This window comes from Ammospiza nelsoni, chromosome 2 (genome assembly GCF_027579445.1).
Source record: "Ammospiza nelsoni isolate bAmmNel1 chromosome 2, bAmmNel1.pri, whole genome shotgun sequence".
Classification (NCBI taxonomy): Eukaryota; Metazoa; Chordata; class Aves; order Passeriformes; family Passerellidae; genus Ammospiza; species Ammospiza nelsoni.
In genome coordinates, this window is record NC_080634.1 from 38,984,033 (window position 1) to 39,005,124 (window position 21,092).

Below are 21,092 nucleotides of genomic sequence, written 5' to 3' on the forward strand. Positions count from 1 at the left end.
TTAGATTCAGTTTCTCTAGAGACATTCCTCACAGCTTACATTGCTCTTCTCTGCAGCTGCCAGATCTGTCACGTATTAAATCTCAAGGAAAATTAACCCATGATGTTCACCATCTTCTGTGTAACAGAAAGAATTCAGCTGTGGCAACATTCCTTTCATACACAGATGATCTCCATAGCTCATAAACAAAGATATTTATTTGTACTGCAAATACGATTTTGAGTATATGCAAGGCCCCATATAGACAAGCACAATCTTGCTCCCTCCCATCACATTCTTTTCATGATCTCCTCTCCTTGTTTTTCTTTGTTTTTTTTTACATTATGTATTTATTAATTACCAATTAAATTTTTAGTTCATGTGGCTTACGAATTATTAGTTGGGTTATAAATTGAATTACTCAAGTAACAATTGCTAACCTAATTAAAATATCTGTCACAAAGCCAAAATCTCATGAAATACCACTTGCTAATTAGAATATCAATTTCAAATATAATTACCAGTTTGAAAAAAAATAAACAAGATGTCAGCATATATTTAGCATGAAAACAATGCTTAGTGAACTCAAAATAGTCAGTCAACTGCATTTAAGAAGAAAATTTCAGTGCTTTGACTTTCCCTTTTGAAAAGGAAGATTGTAGATGTGTCAGGAGTGCTTGGTTTATCAGTGTTAAAATTGAGTTCAGTGCTGGGAGCACATATGGAAAATGATGGGATGAAAAGCATGGAGGAATTCTGGCTGAGCTCACAGTCACATGTTGCATGTTCAGAAAGTCCAGAAGTGCAGAGCTGAAATGCATGTAATAACCTAATTTTACTGTGCTACAATTCTCTCCAGTAATTTTTTCTGCTCCATTTTGCTCTTGTGTGATGCAGCAGGCAGCACCTACACTTTGTGGATGTTTTCCACAACAAATTAAGTCCCAGAAAGGAGTAATGAATTTCATATGCCCAGAACATTTACCCATCCTCAAACAATATAATTAGTAAGGTACACAGTAGTAATTATCCTGACTGAGATCTTAATGGTAATGCTCTATAAAACAATGCACTTGACCTGCTCTTGACTAAATGCCACTAATTGGAAGTAAAAATTGTACATTTACAACCCTAGGAAAATGCCAAAGTCCTTCAGGAACGGGCAGTCGCTTACGTCAACGCAGATTCTTCTATAGAAGGTGGGTCTTTTCTTTTAAACTTTACCTGCCTTTACAGCTGTAATTTTTATTAGCTCTCTGTCAGTTATTTACTGCATGAGATAACTATTGTGGTGTACAGAGTAAGTGTAGCAAATATGGAGTTAAGAGGAGAGAGAGGACAATTTAAGTTTTCACATTGCTTTCTTTTGCAAGTAGTGCCATCCATGAGCTGCAGTCCACGTGTCTGAGTCCAGAATATCTCCTCTGGAGGAGTTTATTATTCTGTGCTAATGAACTGAGCATTCTGTATGGTAAACTGTCTCTTAGCTGCATTAACTTTAATTTACAATTGCAGTTTTAATATATGACAGTCTGCTCCTTGTTCTGGTCATAGCTCCAGCTCCTTTCCCTCTGGAATTATAATATTTTGAGACAATAAATTATCATGATGGTAAGACCTCAGGCTTACATTTTGTGGGGGTGGGAGATGCTTTGGTGCTTTGAGCCAGTGCACTCACCTTTGTTGATTGCCAGGAGCAGGGAGTATGTATTTATTACAGCAGGACTTTTTTAAAAAATAGACCCTGAAAAGTGTTTCACAAAAAAACCTTATCCACCATTATCCAATTTTCTATGTCCTTCAGATTATGAGAAGAATATGCCATTTAGGAATGCTCTTAGAAACTGGCCTTTGTTTTTTTGAGAGGGTCCAACACTATGATCTATATTATGAAGTCCTTCTGAAATTGTGCTGGACTTTATTACAGAAAGACCTTTTTTACTGTTTTCTGTGCTGAAATAATAGTCAGAAGGGTCCTGTGAAGCTGCTCTGAATCATAACCTCTGTTACTTAGGGCGTTACTCTTCCCATGTCAAATCCAACTTATTTGGGCTTCCTGTGTGTGAATAAAATTGATATCTACAGGCATATTTGGGAACTCTTTTTATTCCTGTCAGCTAAAAATTTTGTCTATCACAAGAGGATTGGAAAGAAAGAAATGCCAAACCCAGTTTCTAAATGCTCAGTTGGAGCTGGGAAATAAGGAGGGTTAGAGCTGTTCCTTCATTTATGCTGCCTAGATGCTGTGTTAAAAGTAGAGCAGAATTTCACACCTAGGAAATCTCACAAATGAAATAATAGTTTACAACTTCTTCATATTCTCACCATGGATTGTAACGCATATTTTTTAGTTGGTTTGCAGCCAACATGCTGCTGCCTTAACAATTTTCTTCTGAATCTTGATTATTCAAACATGTCTCTTGCTTTATGGATTAAAGGAAATGCGAAAGCAAAACAACTGGAAAAGAAGTGTGTAATAAGGAAAAGAACACCATGTTCAGTGCACTGGCTTAAATACCTTGGACATCTCTCACCTGAGCAGTGAAATCCCCTGGGGACTCATGGCATTCATCTGCTCTGAAAATTATTTTGTTTATCATCATGTATTCTCCTCAACACTTCTTATACCACTTTTTTCTATTTATTGTCCTGTAGCAATGAAAAGAAGCAAAGCAAGTCATTGCTTTAAGCACTTTTGTGGCTTGAATTTCCAGTTTTCACATACAGACTCTCCTTGGAAACATCATTAACATTATCTGGTATTTTTTCCATCATCTCACTGTCTGCCTTCTGTTCGACAAAAGCTTTGGGAAGTGTATGAGTGACAAGGGCTTGTAGCTAATGAGGGATAATTAGGCATACTTCAGAGCCATGGGAAGGGTTAATTACATTACTGTGGATGTACTATAACCAATACTTTATTGCCTTGTAGTGGCAGTAGCTTACAAAGTGAGACCATGCAGTTTATTGCTGTATATATCTGAGGCAAAATTGTAATTTTTGCCTTAGTCAAAAAGTTCTTCTAAGAAAGGACTGCAGGGTTTAATCCATTAAGAAGATAAAGCCACTAGTACATGAAGGGAAAATTTCCATGTTTTTGTTTTATTTTCAGGTAACTACACATTAAGAGTTGACTGTACCCCTCTTCTCTACAAACTGGTGTATAATCTGACAAAAGAGGTATAGAATCAATCTACTTTTCTGCCTTTTTAACAATAAGTAAGACTCTAAGTTTATTTGATAAAATTGGGCTATCGAATAATACCAGACTCTTTTTATTACTGTGCTAGAAGATTCCACCAAAATCAATAGCAAAATATCCCATCAGCAGTACACACAGTTCCTCAGTATTCTTAGAAGGATGGAAATGTGTCACTGACATAAGTGGAATCTTATTTGCAATACACAGTAAAAAAAAAATAATAAAAGCAAAATGCTTGAGCAAGATCAATTCTCTAAAGTTATAAACATTGAAGGGAAATATTTTTGACATTGACTGGCTACCATTTTCTCTCTGTCTGTTCCCCTGAATCTCCTCCATATCTCACTCAGCCTCTGAAATATGTGATAAATATTGAAGGATTAAGAAGGTGTTTTAGCAGGTCTGATGTGTGGATTTGCTTTGTTTCAAGTGGTCTAACCATGACTCCTTTACTTTCACCTCTCGGGATATGTTATCATAATGCTGAAAGGTTGTGATTCATTAAAGCATGGAACTTTATTTTCCATATGAGTTAACCAGATTAGACTTCTGAGCTATTGCCACGACCCTCAGATGTGGATTCATCTCAGCTAACAAAAGACAGAACAACAGCAACACAGGCTCCCTGTAAAGGCATTGGGTAGAAATTGGTGCCTTTAGGATGAGATTTGTTTGACCAAATGTGGTTGCCTACCTTTGTATGTACTGAACTCAAACTATTCCCCCCCTAATCTTAAGGGAGCTCAGGTCACTTGGTCCAGTGTTAAAATCTGCCCTGCAATGGCACTTAGTAGGGGGACTCCAGCTACCAATCTCCCATTGTGCTAGATGCATTCATCCCAAGTTATTTTCAAACACAGCACACTTCTACCACCTGAAATGCCATGGTTTAGATCTGGGAAAGTTTATCTGTGCTATTCCCATGATTTTCTTTTCTGTGTTTTATTTTCCTGTCAGTTCTGTCTTAATCTTTCATCCTTGCAGAGGGAAGAAGCTGTGCTGTTCAAATATTAGCTCTGACACTTGGCACACTGAAGAGCATTCTCTTTTGTCTAAAAAAATTGTCGTGTCCTTAGTGCTGCAGGGCCCTTGATAAAATAATTTACTTTCTGTCTGCACTAAGCCACTAACTCAGGAAGACATTTCACTGTAAAAGATAAACAAAGTTACAAAAAAGTGCTCAATGCTAAAATTAGCACCTAGATCTGATCTTAAGTCAACTATTCAGCTATTGCTGGTTTGAGTAGAAAACTTCCATTAAAGTACAATGCAAAGTACTTCAGACTGACTTGTAAAAATAAATGTCACATTCACTGTTATTTTAGCTTTTAACAGTAGAAGTATGATGTTAACAATGGAAAACCTGGAAGCCTGATTGTGCCTGTCCAAAGAAAAGTTATTTCTGTTCATATTAAGGTGTCCAACATCCAGTTATCCAACATCCAAAGATCTCTTTGCCCTTCTTGTTTTTTAGTGGGCCAGTCCTCACCAGAAATAAGTCTAGTGTACACATGAAGTGTTTTCTTTCAGGGAGTTCTGCATTTAATTGTGGTCCAGCTACAGATGGGACATTGAGCTGTTGACTGTCTTCTGGGCCCTGCTTTACTGCCAGGGTTTAGACATTTGGTCACCACCAAATGGTGTCTGCAATAGTTCAACTCCAGTCCTCCTGTGATTATCACTGATTCTTTTGCATTTATACTTAGAGAACTCTTCATCTTCTCTTGAGTTAGCAGGAAGCTTATGCTGATCCTAGATTGGGATCTAAGTCAGGGCAAATATGTTTTACTGTGCTCTCAGTGTTTTATGAAAAAGCTGACTGATGTTTTTACATGACCAAAGCTGTTAGAATAACATCTTTGCCAGAGCATAGAGTGCTTTTCCTCCCACATGTCAGAGTTCAGCTTGCTCTTATTAATGTGCAGTTTTCACTTTAGCCCTAGGACTTGACCAGAGTACCCAGAAAATGACAGCAGCCAAGCAGTTATTTCACAAAGTTGTTATTTTCCTGCTAGCTGCTGACAGAATCTCAGAGGTCAGAACTCTATGCAATTTCAATTTGGAGTCTGAATGTTTTTCAAGGTCGAATTTAAGTCTCAAAAACATGGTGGGACCATGTAAGTGTCCATGAACATTTATGCTTAGTATTTTGGAAAAAAAAATTCCAATCCTCTGCACATAATAGCCAATCTTATACTTAAAGGACCATGTCTATTAAAGGTTGTTTAAGTGTAAGTGGAGACCAGGGTTGGAGTCTTGACTTATTTCTACTCTGCCACAGATTTTCTAAGAGCTTTCATCAACTTATTTTATACCCTTTCATAGTTCTGCTGGCAGCATGATGACAACACTAATACTTACCTTTTCCATCCTGGTTACAGAGTTTTTGGGGGTTTTTTTGAGGTGCAGGTGTGAGACCTACATTTGTACATACAGTGTCTTGCACAATGATTCTCCAGGCTTGGTTGAGTTCCCTTGGAACTGCTATAATTATTTTGTACCTTTCCTGCAGAACAAGCAGTCGAATTTTAGGTTTAGCCTTGTTGAGAGAATATTGCTGCTGTGCAAGGGAAACCTCAGGACAAACAGGTTGTGATTTTCATCTCCCCATGCCTGCTGAAAGGAAAACAGGTTCCAGTATACTGAGGAGTCCCACAGGATTGCATTTGCTGTTGTGTGTGTCCATGCACATTTCCCCTGTAGTAGATGAGCTCCAGGTCACATCCTTTTAACCTGTTCTTTCCTACTGTCTGTGGTTGGTTCCAAGTTCCTGTGAGATGCTTTCCTTGTTTGGGAATGCATAAATGTGAGTAACAAATGTCAATATTCACTTCCCTGCAAGCAGCAGCACTGCTGGTTAAGAATGAAGCTGGGAGCTGCAGAGATCTCCTTGATAATGAATCGAGTTAGAGGTATTTCCAATGAGATTATCATATTTCCCTCTCCAGATTTTAAGCCCTGATGAGGGTTATGAAAATAAATCTCTTTATGAGAGCTGGCTGGAGAAAGATCCCTCATCTGAAAATAATAACTTTCCCAGGTAAGTTAATATGTTTCAGGGTTTAATACCCCAATATTTTAATCATATCATGGCATGGCTACTCACTAGAATTTTTTGAGATGTGCTATTTATGGCAGCAATAAAAAACCTTTTAGTGCAAGGTGACCCTCTAGCAATAATATTTTTAATAGTAAAATAAAATAGTATTATTTTTATTTAATGATGGTGACATTATTCCTGTGATGAAATGAAGCCTCACACTTTCTAAAGTCCTTTATATTAGTAGAAAAGCAATTTGAAAAGCATTCAAAAAAAAGCAGGGTGGGGAAAGGGTTCAAAACATAGTTTAGTCGCCTACTAGATAAGATAAAATCAAAATTGTTAGGATAAGCAAACAGTTGATAGAAGCTGACTAGAGCAGTAATTAAAAAGCAGTAATTTAAAATCTTGAGATAATTATTTCTTGTTTATTCAATGAATGTAAATGTATTACATTACAAATCTATATATGAGTGCGGTAGCATTTCATATTTCAAGGTGTTGCAACTCCAAAACACTCTTTCCACCTGTGACTGAGAAAGGCTCAATCTTATTCCCAGTGTGGCGTTACTGACATAAGGCAGACAGATCTGCCCCCTTTTGTGATGTGACAAAAATCTTCTGCGTGTTTCTGGCTCTGCTAAGATGAGTTTCTGGGTTCATTAGACCCACTGAGATTTCTTCCTTTTGAAAAAGCAGCCACATTTGATCTTTCTTAGTTGATGCACATCATTCCTTATGTACACTAACTTCAGCTGGAAAAAGAGGAAACTTTTTTTTTTATTTTTTTTTTTTGGCTGATAAACACTAATTATTCATCCGGCCAGACGCATAGACCTGAAAGTTAACTTCAAATGTAAATATTTGAAAATGCTTGGGGTGCTGTGTCTGCCTTGTGCCGCCTGCTCGCCCCTGCCACGCCGCAGCTCCCCATCAGATGGCAGCGGCGGCCCGCGGTGCCGAGTGCGGGAATGCCGAATTTCCAGCGGGAATTATTTATCGACCTCGGGTTCTGCTGCGGAATGTGCCAAGCACACAGACACATCTGTCTTTACACATACTGCTGCCCGATTCGTATTAGTTTGGAAATAGATGATTGATGTTTTAAGACGGCAGGGACGTGGCTGATACAGTTTTATGGCTCCTGTGCATAAATTGTTTGTATTTTTAATGTCAGCGCTGCCATAATTAGGATTGCTGCAATTAAAAGATCTTCCTAGCAATATTGGATACTGAATCAGAGTGCTGGAATAAAATCAGTTAAGTGATTAAGCTTGCCATTCATCTAGCCTTTGATTTTGCTAGTGTCCCTGATGTGCCCTTCAGAAGAACTGACCTCAATTTCTCTGAAAAATCTGCATTTTGCATAAATTACTACCACACTGTTCAGCAAGTGCCCTTACTAAGATGTTGTCTTTTCTGCTTGCAGAATAAACAAACTGGGGTCAGGCAGTGATTTTGAAGCTTACTTCCAGCGACTGGGAATTGCATCAGGCAGAGCTCGTTACACCAAGAACAGGGTAAGTCTGACAGACTGTGTGAACAAGTTTGATAGTGCTGAGCAGTCATCCTGTTAAAAGCATTTATTCATAATTAACAAAAAAGCTTCAAAGCATCTTTGACTGGTTTGTATACAGTGATGTTTCTTAATTTAGCAAGAAACCTAAATGTTTGGAGAATAAAACATGTTACAGCGGTGTGTATATTCTATAGGATGTCAAGTTCACAGAGAGGTATTTATAGAGTCTGATTGAAGGTGGACAGTTTGTTCCACCATGCTATTAATAGTCCCCTTAATATACAAATCTTCTGTAGCTGTGTTCAGAAACAGCTACAGAAAGTAAAAAGGGGCTGTGATTGAAGACTTTTGCTATCCAAACTCCAAACTGTTTTCACTCTTGGAGAAGACAACCTCCATGCAGTGGAAAGGCAGGTCTGTGTGGGTAGAGAGAAGGAAGCCTGCTCACTTAATCCTGTGCAACAATCCATGAAATCAGATTGGTTTAATTTCTTAATACAAACACACACAAATGAAGGATATTAAATTCTGTTTTGTAACAGATAGCTTTTTTATTTGGAAACCAAACAAAGCATCAGAGTCATAAAGGGATCAATACATCTTTTAACTCCAGTCAGAATGCAGGGCATTGACAAATTTGCTTGCTCTTTTCCAGAAAGCGGACAAATTCAGCAATTATCCTGTTTATCACACTGTGTATGAGACATTTGAGCTAGTGGAAAAATTTTATGACCCCACCTTCAAGAAACAGCTAACAATTGCCCAGTTACGAGGAAAACTGGTTTATGAACTGGCAGATTCCCAGGTCATTCCATTTGACTCTAGAGACTATGGAGAAGCCTTAAAAGGATACAGCAACAGAATTTGTAAATTAGCCAAGAAGCATGAGGAACAGCTGAAACTTTACAAAGTATCATTTGGTGAGTAACAGCCACAGGTCTGGGCATTAATTAGAATCGTGCAGGGACATGTTAGATCTGTCATAGCTCTGCAAATTAATTCCTTTCTTTCCTGTTTGAAATTTGTCCTCATGGTAAAGAGCCTAATTTTTTTTTTTTTTTTCCTAAACACAACACAGGTTTAGCTCATTATTGTCTTGATAAGAGGGTGTGGTGGGTTCAGTGCTGGTCAATTACTAAGGGTTATAAGAATTTTCATGCACATTATTAATTACAGGCCTTATTACAGAGCTGACAGGCAGTCAAGGACCTCAAATGTAGGACAAAGAGGTATCTCAGCCTGGTCCTCACTTCCTTGCTTAAAAAAGAAGTCAAGTGTTTATGGCAACTGCTTGAAATTGAGGGACGTAGGTGTCCATTCCTCTTCATCCAAAACTTCATCTGACCCCGGGGAGCTCCACCATCTCCCTCAGTGCCTGGCTGCCATTTTTAAGCCAAAGGAGCACCTTTCCAGCTCTCCTGCATGAATACATCTGTTTGCTGAGCACCTGAGCACATTGTTCTGGAGCCCATGAAACAGGTCTAAAGCAGCACACTGCTGAGGATCCCAGGCTAGGATAGCTTCGACAGTCATTTTCAGTCTCCTCTTTTTTTCTTCTTTTTTCCTTCTTGCCTTGATCTCTCCTTGTGGTTCTGCACCAAGGAGATATTTCAGTCAGTCCTAATTCACTTGCTATCTGATGAACCCATGATTTAGAGACACAAATCACCTTTTGAAGATGTAGTCCTCATTTGAGGCATGTGAAACATTGTAAGAAACTCAAATTGAACCCACATTTGGGGGAAATTAAAAATTATGCTTGAAATGTCATTAATGGTTTAGGTGAAAAATTGTTGACTGTTTTGAGAAGACACCCTTTTTTGTAAAAAGGCATCTTGAGACAGAGGAAGCATCTTGTTCGATGGATCATATGGTCTGAGATTCTGTAAAACACCAAGAGTTACTTCAATGTATTCTAATGTTCACTGCAGCATGTCTTGTAAGATCAAATATTTTCCTTTTTTTTGTAGTAGTAGTACATCTATCAAAATATCTGCAAAATAATTTATTTTATTGTTTTTTTATCTATTTTCAGATTAAAAGTTACACAAACTACCTCCTGACCAATACATCTATTCTCGTTCCCAGAATTTAGAAGCAATCTTCTACTTTTAGCTTTTTTTTTCACCCAAATAACACTGAGACCTCTCCTTAATAACTTTATAAATCTGTTATTTTGACTATTTTTTACAAGGCATGTTTTTCAGTCTCATCATTATTTTCATGGTTCTTCTCTGATGCCTGATGAATTTTAAATTATTTCTTGAATGAAGCTAAATTTTCTATTTTTTTATTTATTGTATTGCACCAGAGTACATTAAATAACATAGGTAGGTTTTACAATACTGTGAAAATTAAAGTTTGTTTCACTCAGCATTTTCATAGAATTGCTTATTGTCAGCACTGAATGTCAGAAAATTGTTGATTAAGCCTAACTAAATCATATAATTGTCCTTTTAAATAATAGATTAAGGTTCTTATTTGCATTTGGATTCACATTTTAGCTGTTCATCTGCAACAATGAAGGCTGGAATGTTTTTTCCTAAAATTTGTGCATGTAGTCATATGCTATCAGAAAATAATGTTTTCAAGTGGGGAATAAAGAAATGTGATGTTTTCTAAAATAACCAACATTGACAACACTGAAGAGCTAGTGAACATGAACACCAAGTTTCTTACATTATTTTTCAGATGGTCTTTTTTTTTTCTCTCTCTTAAATCCCCTCCTACTGCTTCTGAAATATAATCTGTTGTTGTGATATGGCCATGATGTCAGCAGGGCAGGACTCTGCCCCTGGCAAACTGAGAGCTCTTGCCACAGGGTTGTGGACAAGTGTGAATTCTCACCCTCACAAGGTGACATGTCCCTCTGGGCTGCAGTCTGTAAACAGCTCGCATACATAAAATCTGTGCCTCCAATTGCACCAACTAAACAACAGCAGTAAGACAAAAATGAAGCGAGTGTAGGCTTGTGATGAATAAATAAGTTTGCTAGAAATAGAGCAAATGAGTCTGAGGAACAGTCTGAGGAACAGCTTTCAATAGCAGCCCTGGGAACAGAAAGCCTGTCACGTGAAATTGGATGATAAAGCTATAAACAGTGAAGGGATAATAGTTGGCCAGCAGAGGACTGGATTTAGGGGATGATCTAATCCTATGTCCCATCTTCCTGCACAGTTGAAGAGAGGATACTCCGATTTAGCCAAAGTCTTCAGAAACTTGTGGGCAAAATTTACAAGTTTTAAACTGTCTTCCTTTCTAGTTGAGTTGATTGTTGATGGGGCCAGAATTTGGTGTCATAACCTCCACCTGTGATTTATTCTGATAACTTGCATAAATCAGTACTTTTTCCAGGTCTGTATTAAATAGAGCCTTCCACATCACAGCTGCTACTGCCATTAAAAGGAAGGCCTGCTGCTTCTCTAAGTTGTTCCACATGTGTTGGATGTACTGGGCAGGGAAAAGCAGCGGCCGTTCCTGCCCACCTGCCTGCACACAGTCAGGCAATCCCCTGGGGGCTGAGTCGCACTGCTGGGGACAGCACGGGGGAACCTGGCACAGGCACCTCCTGTGCTGCAATTCCAGCGTGCAGCCGGCACAGGACTTGTAACCTGCTGTGCCTGTCCCTGTGTGCCTCGACAGCTGTGCCTCACCTCGCACTGCCCAAAGCACGAATCACACTCTCCTGTTGTGCTGTGAATGGCACATCGTTATCCTCAGCAACATCCTGCTGTTCTTCCACAGCCTTCTGGAACAGCTGGGGTTTCTGATCGAAGTCAGGCTTTTTATACCTGAACACGGCAGTGCATTTGTTTAACAGGAAACTGCAGAGCTCTCAGTTTGCAACGACAGCCAGTTTTTTGCTTGCAGGGCAAAGGGAAGATGTATGGTTGTGAAAGCTTTCCCAAGCACTCTGCTTTACTGCTGCTCTCATTGCAAAAGGTATTTGCTAGTAGTGCAGCTCTTTAAAGTCTGCACTAGGGAAAGTAATCAATTATGTAGAAATTACAAAATTAATGCTATTATATCAGCAAGACAAATATAGTTCTTCTCCCACTGGGCAACTGAAAGGTATATTTGGCTTAGTGAATACTGTGAAGTTGTTCACGTAGTCCTTCCATTTCTAGATCCTCTTATTTCTGCTGTGGTGAACTTCTCAAAGGCTGCTTCTGAATTTCACAGGAGACTTGAACAAGTTGACAAGAAAGAGTAAGTCAGAAAAAAAATTATTTATATATATGTATATATGAATACATTTATGTCCTGGTTTGCCTTAGGGAGCCAGAGTGGCAGTTCTTTATTTCTTCTGCTACACAAGGATTCTCTCTGATGAGTGTAGAACAGAGCTCTGAGCCCTGAGACAGGCAGTATCTTTTAAGATGAATTAGCAGATACAGGAATGTTTGGTGTGATTGATAGTATGAGCTGTAGAGCTTATTACTAGTATCAGGTTGTCATTAAAATTACTGTAATATGTGGAAAGGCAAGTAGCAATGAAAGTTAGAGTTGGACTGAGATCTGTTTAGACTATACATAAGTGCTGTAGGTGATGCCATTTGCCGGGATAGAATGTAAGAGAATAGTGCAGAAGGTAGTCTCACCCCTGAGGAGTTGCAGCTGTACTAATCACCAAAGATTAGGAACAGGCCTGCCCTTAATAGGCCACGGCTGTGTCAAATAAGAAGAAGAGTGCTACAAAAGAGTGGGTTAGCTGGGTGAGGAGAGAGTTGGAGTTTGTTGGTTGTCTGTGTTGTGAAGAAGGAGTCAGTGCTGCAAGGAGATGCCCTTGAGAAATCACTAAGAAGGTGTGGGACTTTTGCAGTATGATGACAACAATGCCAGAATTTTTCCTTTCAGCACACTTCAAAGACAGAGGATGATGACTCAGAATATCTGAGATATCCATATGATGCTTGACAGCCTAAGGCCCCTTGCAGGACTCCTATGCCCTCTGAGTGCAGTCACTGCAAGCCACATATGATACCAGTTGTGTTTAGGCAGCTGAATCCCATCCCTACTATGTTACTGTATAGACTGGAACAGGACTATGGATATTTGGTTTATGGGTAGACACTAAACTTTAGCTGTCTTCATCTGTGTAAATCTTAGTCTTCTCCATTCTCTTAAGTGCCAACTTTCCAGTGCCATTTAATAATAAACAAGTATCTGACACTCTCAGAAAGTTTCCCATTTTATTTTTGCATAGTGTAAAATGCTGTTTTCTAACCAGAAATATCAATTCATTAATATAACATGGATTTAGAATCTCCATTTGCAAAACCTCATATTTTTTTGTAAACTGTAAACCACGCTTGTCTTTTTTTCTTTTTCTGTCAAAAAAAAAAAAAAAAAGAGAAGGAAAGTGTTTTAAATGAAACTGGGAGATCATGTTTCCCTGATGTGTGATGTTTCTCTGTCTCCCTCTCCTGCAGTTTGATTGCAGTGCGCATCATGAATGATCAGCTGATGTTGGTAGAAAGAGCTTTCACTGATCCTCTGGGCTTGCCAGGAAGGAAGTTTTACAGGTGAGGCTGAAAGTTTCTTGACCTGCTGTCTGAGGCACCCTATTTTTGCAGCTGACCGGTCAGTTGAATTGCTGTATGGGTCTCACAGCAATTACAGTTCAAAACATTGCTTTAAGTACAATTCAGCAAGTAGTGGACTTTTTTTATAATCCTTAAGGAGAACTCCTTGGCTACACCAGTCTTGTGGAGCCAAATTCCTCATTTGGTTCTTTTTATTAGCTGTGGTTAAACCACAACAGCATTGTACTCTGACTTTTACTTGTAAGTGTGCAGTACTACTGCTGTTACAACTTGCTCATGTGATTGTCCGCAAAGTGAGGATTGAGTGAAGAATGAATGAACTGTATTGAAAAATAAAGTGAAAAGAGGGTAGAGTAAATGAGAACAGATGTGTAATGAGGGTCAGTTGAAGAGAGAAGCCAAGAAAGGAGAGCTTGGAGGGTTTGGAGAGAGAGGGACCCTTCAGCACAGGATAAAGGCCTGTGAGCTGTGCTGCACAGCCCCATCTGTCCCAATTTTGGCTGCTTCTGTAGGTGCTCCAAAAGATTAAACCACTAACTACTATATCCTTTCTAGAAACCCAGGGGTTTTGTTAGGAATACCTGTCAAGATGCCAGCTTTCAGTGTCAGGGGTGTAAGTACCTCACTTTGGTTTCAGTATCCCCCTTTTCCTAACAACTGGATATGTCTGACTCACTGATGGATGGCTTTCATGCCATGCCAGAAGTCTTTCAGGCAGGTAGAACTGGAATCACACTTCCATCCTCCTAGGATAAACTGTCATTAACACTTCCAGAAGAATGAAGTAATTTCTTTCTAGAAATTTTCTGTTGGGTATCATTTGGAGCTGTATGAGTTTTGTTTTTATTATTAGTTCTTACTTGCTTGCATTTATTAATGAAATTTTAATGTTTCTTTTCATTTGGGAGGACTTTTTCGCATGGTGTAAATGTGCTTTGATACTTCATAGTTACAATAAATTTAAACGCAGATCTACAGCTATTCATTATTTAGGAAAAAAAAACTATACCAAAAAATAAGATTGATATTTTGTGCAATTCTGATTCATTATGATCACATCTCTTCTCAAAAATTCATGCTTTTCTCAAGAATTCGCCCACAGATTTTTTTTCTCCCTCCTTTTAAATTCTTCCCAGGTAAGTAATCTGCTGACCATCATGCAGCTACTTAGCTGTTTTTGAGGTTTCTACTCCATTTCTCACAACACACCTGTAACTAGTTTTACTCCCTGTTCTTGACTGGCAAATTACTTAGACAGGTTTGTTGAGCTCCCATTTTCAAAAAGCGTAACATGATTTTGTTCCTAATTAGACAAATGCGTCATCTCTTCCCAAGGAGAAGGTCACCTAACCTAAATATGTGGCCTTTCCAACAGATTTTAAACTTGGGATTGTTCCTGTCCTTTTAAGGATCAATTTCCTATATGTTTAGTGAGTTCTGATCTTCCTGGGATTCATAGCTGTTTATGTAGTACACATACAATGAACCCACACCCTATTAATAGTTTCTTTTATGCAGGATAATTGCCTTTTTCTTCTTTTCCCACAGACACGTTATCTTTGCTCCAAGCAGCCACAACAAATACGCAGGAGAATCCTTCCCAGGAATCTATGATGCCATGTTTGATATCGAAAGCAAAGCTGATCAACGTGAAGCCTGGGAAGAAGTGAAGAGGCAGATTTCCATTGCAGCCTTCACTGTGCAGGCAGCAGCAGACACACTGAAGGAAGTAGCATAGGATGAGGGCTTTGAAAACTCCCACAGCAGAGTGGGGCACACAGAGCTGTCAGGCTGCTGCAGTGTCCCAGTGTCCCTGACTGCCTGAGTCCCCAGCCTCCCAAACCACATGGCAGGCGAGCAGAGCTCTGTGTGCCAGAGAGCTCCTGAGCTAGGAATTGCTGCATCTCTGCTACTGACAGAACGGCAGCTTCATGAACAACCCTGGGTGGAAGCAAATTTGGATGTGGCGAGAAGTGGGAAGGGGGGGAAGCAGGATCTTCCAGCTTTGAGGACCAATGTTTTGGATGTATAGTTATGAAAACAATTATTTGCCAACCTACATGCAAATTTTGTCCACAGCAGTGATCAACATCACACATTTTGATGGAAAAAATGCAATACTCACCCTGTACATTTTTCTTGTTCTGATAACTACTTTTATAACAGAAGACACCAAAGGCATCTCTGCCTTTCAGAATCTATTTTGCAGGACTGGTGAATGCTCTTTACACTGATTTGCTTTCTTTTCCTGGAAAAAAATAAGTAACTCTCCTACTGGTTGCCAAAGCAGTACTGGCCATTCTTGATAATCAAGGAAAACAGCTGCTTGTGCGCAGAAACCCAAAAGCACACTTTCAGTGGAGTGCACATTCATCCCTCTGATAGTCTCCATTCATGTCCCTCTTTTGAAAAAGTGCAAATCTCTCTCCCTGCTCTTCTTGGCACCTTCTCTAGTTCTGAACCCATGGCAGCTTTTGTTCCTATTTTCTCCCAGGCAATCTCTTTCATATTTTTTCATCTGAAGGAGCTGGAGGACACTTACTGTCAGCATGGAGCTTGAGATAATTCTGTCTTCAAGTAAGACCTGAATGACATTTCCCAGTAGGAGCTGATTTACATTCAAAGAGGAACTGAAAGGCTTGAGAAGGCCAGTTGTACAAAACTGTTTAGTTTGTATAAAAAGAGAAAAAAATTAAAATTTCTTGCTTCATTTGCCCTTTAGGCATAATTCTCATCTACTTGCTTTAAAACTAATAAAATTGCTAGAATTTTACTGAATCATATTCCAGCTTGTGGAAACTGACATTAGCCAATTTCATCTCTTATGTAAAATATACTACACTTTTTCTCACTACCATAAATTGCACCACGTTGTAGGAATAAAATCTTAGTTTTATGGGGAATAGAACAGATGTGGCCTTAAAAAGGAGAGAATTAGAAAAGCAGGACAGGGTTAATGTTCTCATCTCAGATGCCTTGAATTCAAACACGGGAACCAGAAATAATTTGTGGGAAGCTGTTTTGGGGGATATATGCCAGCAAGAAGAGAGGGTTTCACTGGCATTGCCTCCAATACACCTCCATGAAGGATGAAGGATTGTGTGCTTGTGGATGTTTTTCTCATACCTTACTAGTAGCTCAGTTGCTTTTTGCAGATCAAACCTTAGGCACATGAGGAGGAAATTACACTTCTACAGTCCATTCTGTTGGGAAATGGAGTGCAAAACTGACTTTGCTAGCACGCACATAAGAGACAGGAGTAGCTGATGCTGGGGCACAGAACAGGTGATTCTTTTCTCTGCTCTGGCAAGGCTCCACCTGGAGCGCTGCTTCCAGCCCTCAGGCCCCAACATAACAGCCATGTGGGACTACTGGAGCAAGTCCAGAGGAGGCTGTGAAGATGATCAAAGGGCTGGAGAATCTCTCATGAGCACAAGACTGAGATGGCTACGGTTGTTCAGCCATCTGGAAAGGGCAGGCTCTGGAAAGACATTATTCACAGCCTTTGAGTAGCTAAAGAAGGCTGAAGAGGCATTATTTACATGTGTGTAGTGATAGGACAAGGGGGGGATGGCTTCAAACTGGAAGAAGGTGGGTTTAGAGTAGAAGAAATTCTTTACTGTGAGGGTGATGAGGCACTGGGACAGGTTGCCCAAAGAAGTTGATGCCCCATCCCTGGAGCTGTTCAAGAGCAGGCTGGAAGGAGCCCTGAGCAACCTGAGGTCTAGTGGAAGGCATCCCTGCCCATGGCTGGAACTAGAGGATCTTTAGGGTCCCTTCCAACCTCAAGCATTCTATGATCCTATGAACAGTGGATACATTTTTGTTGTTTTCTTTACTTTTACCTAACTGGGGACACTCACACTTTTCATCTCATCTGTAGCTGAACTTACTGCTTAAGAATATCTTGCAAAGATGTGACTGGTACATAACTGCACTGGGTTTTTCTTCCCTTTCTCTGAATCGTGTGCCCTTCCTGCTCCATCATAACTTTACATTAACTGCAATGGGCATTTCTGAATGTGCCACCAAGGGAGGGTTAGGATATCTGGATGGTGGAAAAAAGCCATTAGTACCTCTTCCTCATGAGCAGCAGCCAACTTGGGAACTGTCAGTGGTTGCTGCTGAAGGATTATCAGAGTATAAGGCAAACAAGGAGCTTCCACATTGTAAGGAAATATTTGTTGAAATTTTCTTCTTCCTTAATTTACAGAAATGTATAAACCAGTGAACAAATGTTTCACCAGTAAACACAACTCTTTCAGTGGCAGCTAGCCTTAGAGGTTCTGTACTATTACCTTGCTGCTGCAAAAGAGCATACAATCTCTCCTTGCTTCCCTGTGCAGTTTGAAGCTGTAAGAATAAATTACAGCTCACAGCAGGCTGAATGCACAGCTGGCATTGATTGCTTTGTTCCTCTTGTCAACTTAATTGATAACTGTGTGAATGTGAGATTCATCATGACCAGCTACATCCTGAGAAATACACAAAATACATTAAATCTATTTCCATTCCTGTCTATAAAGTTCTACTGAGGCAGTGATATCCAAACCCTTATAAATAAGGAAACCAAACCACTTATAAATTGCTTATACTAACTAAATTCCACAAAATCCCTTATTCTTGGTATTTTGAGGATCAGTTACTCAGACCTCCAATTGTCTTTCCTTCCTCAATGAGTAGAATCTTAAGTTTTATAGATAAGCAAACAAGACTCTTATCTTGTTGCTCTTCCCCAGTGCAAAGTGTAGCTCTGCCTTCCCATAATTTTAAAGTATGGGAAGAGAATTTTTCATAATAATCTTTACAGATGAGTAACACTGTCCTTCCCCAATTCCAGTTGCCCAGTTACTTCACTCAGCCTGGCTGAAACAATCAGTGAATCCTACAAAGGGGAGAAACTGACCCTTCATCCTAGTAGACTGGAGCTGTGAAACAATCTGGCAAAATTAAACTTGGATGGATCAAGTATCACTTGGATATTTGGGTTGTCAATTGCCTCTTTAGAAAATCAGTTCCAAAGGGACAGTGCCTGGAAATTTATTTCAGCTTGGAAATAAACTTTTTAGTAGGACCTGTTACGTTAGTACATAAGGTAATAGTTTTGAACTAGAGAAGGGTCAATTTAGATTGGATACAAGTAGGATTTTTACAATGCAGGTGAGGAAACACCAGAACAAGTTACCCAGATTGATGCTAGACACCCCATCCCTGGAAACATCCAGGATCAGAGCTCTGACTAACCTGATCTAGCTGAAAATGGCAATGGGATTAGACTGGATAGCCTTTAAAGATCCCTTTCAACCCAAACCTTTGATGCAATGATTGAGATTCTCTTACGGTTGAAATACCTTTGCCTTGACTTTGGAAAGAAATCTGTAACCCTAGGTGCTGGAATCTCCAGGTGACACTGTCAGACTCACCTGGGGACCCCTCTCGGCAGCTGGTAGAAATTGGACATGCATGACCTGTTTTTTCCTCTCTAAATTCCCCTAGTTTTATTCATAGGATTTCAGTGTACAGTTAATAGTGCTACTGAAAAAGCTGACTGATGGTGAACATCAGGAACTTCCCTGTGGCAGAGCAGAGAAGACAACACTAATTAAATGAAATACAGAAATCTTGCTTCTGCTCTTCAGAGCAGAACCAAAGTGTTCTGTTCCTCAAAGACTAGCACCTGCTCATATAAAGTGTCCTTAGAGAAACCAGCAGGAGCTGAATTTAGAAAGCAGTCTTTGTTAAGGTAAAAGATTGTTCCCATTACATCACTGAGACTTGTGCCAGTTACAATCTATAAGGTCAAGGATGCTTCTGTCAGCATCAACAGTGCTTCTCCTGATGGATGCTGCACCCTTAAACATCTTCAGCTCGGGGAATCTAGGAGGAAGATAAGAGTGCTTTGTTAGGTACCTCATGCAGGAGGGGCTGGACCTGGTTCAATTAAACTCCAAACATGTTCCAACCTTTCATTAAGGGAAAGAACAGGAGAGGCAATAATAGAAAAGCATTTCACAGCAGGGATCGGATAAGAATAGACTTGCTAAGTTTACATGGCACCTTCCCCAGATGTGCTTTGCTAGCCTGCTGACAGTGCAGCTGACATGTTCCTGATGCTGCCATCCACACTACTTCCAAACTTGGCTGTACTTTTAGAAGGAAACCCAAGTCACAGTTGCTGGACACAGTGACGGTTGTGACAATGCACCCTTATGTAACCCGTAAGAAGCAGGAGTCCAGGCAGAGGAAACATGGCCAGCTGTGAACACTGAGCACTGAAAGATTTAGATCTGAGGTCGCTCATCCCTTCAGATATTTCTGCAACCACCACCCCCCTACTGAAGCATTGCTTTTGTTTTCTCAGCTCTGTCTCCTAAGCCATATTTCCATACTCTCCACCAGAACCTGCATGCCTAGACACCACCTGCCTGCACTAAAACTCTCTTCAGTCTGCAGCACACACCATATTATCCTGGCACTACCCTTACAGGAGTGTGGGTACTGACAGCAGTGATAGTGCTGTCCGCTGCCACGGCAGAGGAGTCACATATAAGCATCCTGCCAGTCTTATTACAGGCAGAAAAGAAATACACTTTGTAACTAAAGACAGGTTCATTGTTGGAATGCTCAAAATCTTAACTGTGTGATTGAAGAATGACTGGTCTCTACTATTAAAGAAAAAAAAAAGAAGAAATTATAGTGCAAACCTTTCAATGGAAAAGAAGTTATAATATTTATGAGCTGTTTCTCTTCCTGGGATCTCTGTTATCCAGCAATGCCCCTTCTCCAATCATCCCATATCAGTAGTCCTCTACACCACATCCCATGCCTCAGTTTTCAAGGCCCCTGCATGCATCCCTCTGCAACAGGGCACTAGAGTCAGCAGTAGGTTGCTCTACATAGTAAACCTCTTTAGTTTTAGTAGTTATGTAAAAAATAATGTCTATAACAAGCAACTACAGAATGAGAAACAAGCTAAACCAAGTAAGGCAAGAGCCACCCGGACATGGGAAAAGTTTTAACAGCCAAACAAGCCAGAACAAAGCTGCAGGCAGGTTAAAAGATTATACAAAGCAAGCCTGGCAGGTTCTGGGACCCTGCAGATCTGGAACGAAGCTTCTGCCACACTACCAGCCACAGGAATCCTGTGTTCATTGGACTGTCAGCAGAGATCAGCATCTGGGTACTACATGGGGGAGGGTCCCAAGTTTTCTGAAGAAAAATCATTAAGCACAGCTATTTATCCATAGTCATATGCACACTTAAGTGCCCAGTCGTGGTAACCTGAGAAATGGATGAAATTAACCCAGCTTTTCTTTCGGTATTTTCAAACCACCTCTGCTCACCCAATTCAGCCAGACAGGATTTTGGTTTTGCAAACACCATTCTTGTCATCTGCATTCTGATGAAAGACAACCTGCCTGAGGATCAGATACTTGTATAGGATTCAGAATGCGACTGCAGGACTTGGCACTTGCCTCTCAGGCAGCATGACACTGTTTTGTACTAAAACACAATTACCAGAATATGGAGAACCTTTAGCAAAATCTATCAGCTCTCTAACAGCTACTGCTCAGTCTGCACAAAACTATACTTCAAACTTCAGTGAAGAACACCTGCAATGCATGGAGTAAAAGGGAGGATGTACAATGCCACAGGGTTGCAATACACTCCTGAATAGTTATGCTTACTGAAATACCCTTATGGGGCAGTTTAAGGTAAAACGTAAGTGCATTATATAATGCAATTGTGAAAAGCAAAAACTCATTAAAATTACACATGGTTTAGCTTAAGAATTATGTGCTCAGC

At 39.8% G+C, this 21,092-nt stretch overlaps 1 protein-coding gene across 2 annotated transcripts in view; it reads left to right on the forward strand.

Annotated features, from left to right (window-relative positions):
• LOC132087303 (N-acetylated-alpha-linked acidic dipeptidase 2-like) overlaps positions 1-16,064 on the forward strand; it is a 30,555-nt gene extending 14,491 nt beyond the window's left edge. For both annotated transcript variants that reach the window (XM_059493346.1, XM_059493347.1), the window contains 8 exons: positions 1,115-1,178; positions 3,092-3,159; positions 6,130-6,221; positions 7,651-7,741; positions 8,396-8,660; positions 11,868-11,949; positions 13,173-13,265; positions 14,835-16,064. In XM_059493346.1, coding sequence (XP_059349329.1) covers positions 1,115-1,178; positions 3,092-3,159; positions 6,130-6,221; positions 7,651-7,741; positions 8,396-8,660; positions 11,868-11,949; positions 13,173-13,265; positions 14,835-15,024 — 945 coding nt within the window. In that variant the 3' untranslated portion in view covers positions 15,025-16,064. The remainder of the gene's footprint in view (positions 1-1,114; positions 1,179-3,091; positions 3,160-6,129; positions 6,222-7,650; positions 7,742-8,395; positions 8,661-11,867; positions 11,950-13,172; positions 13,266-14,834) is intronic.
• The last annotated feature ends 5,028 nt before the right edge of the window (positions 16,065-21,092 follow it).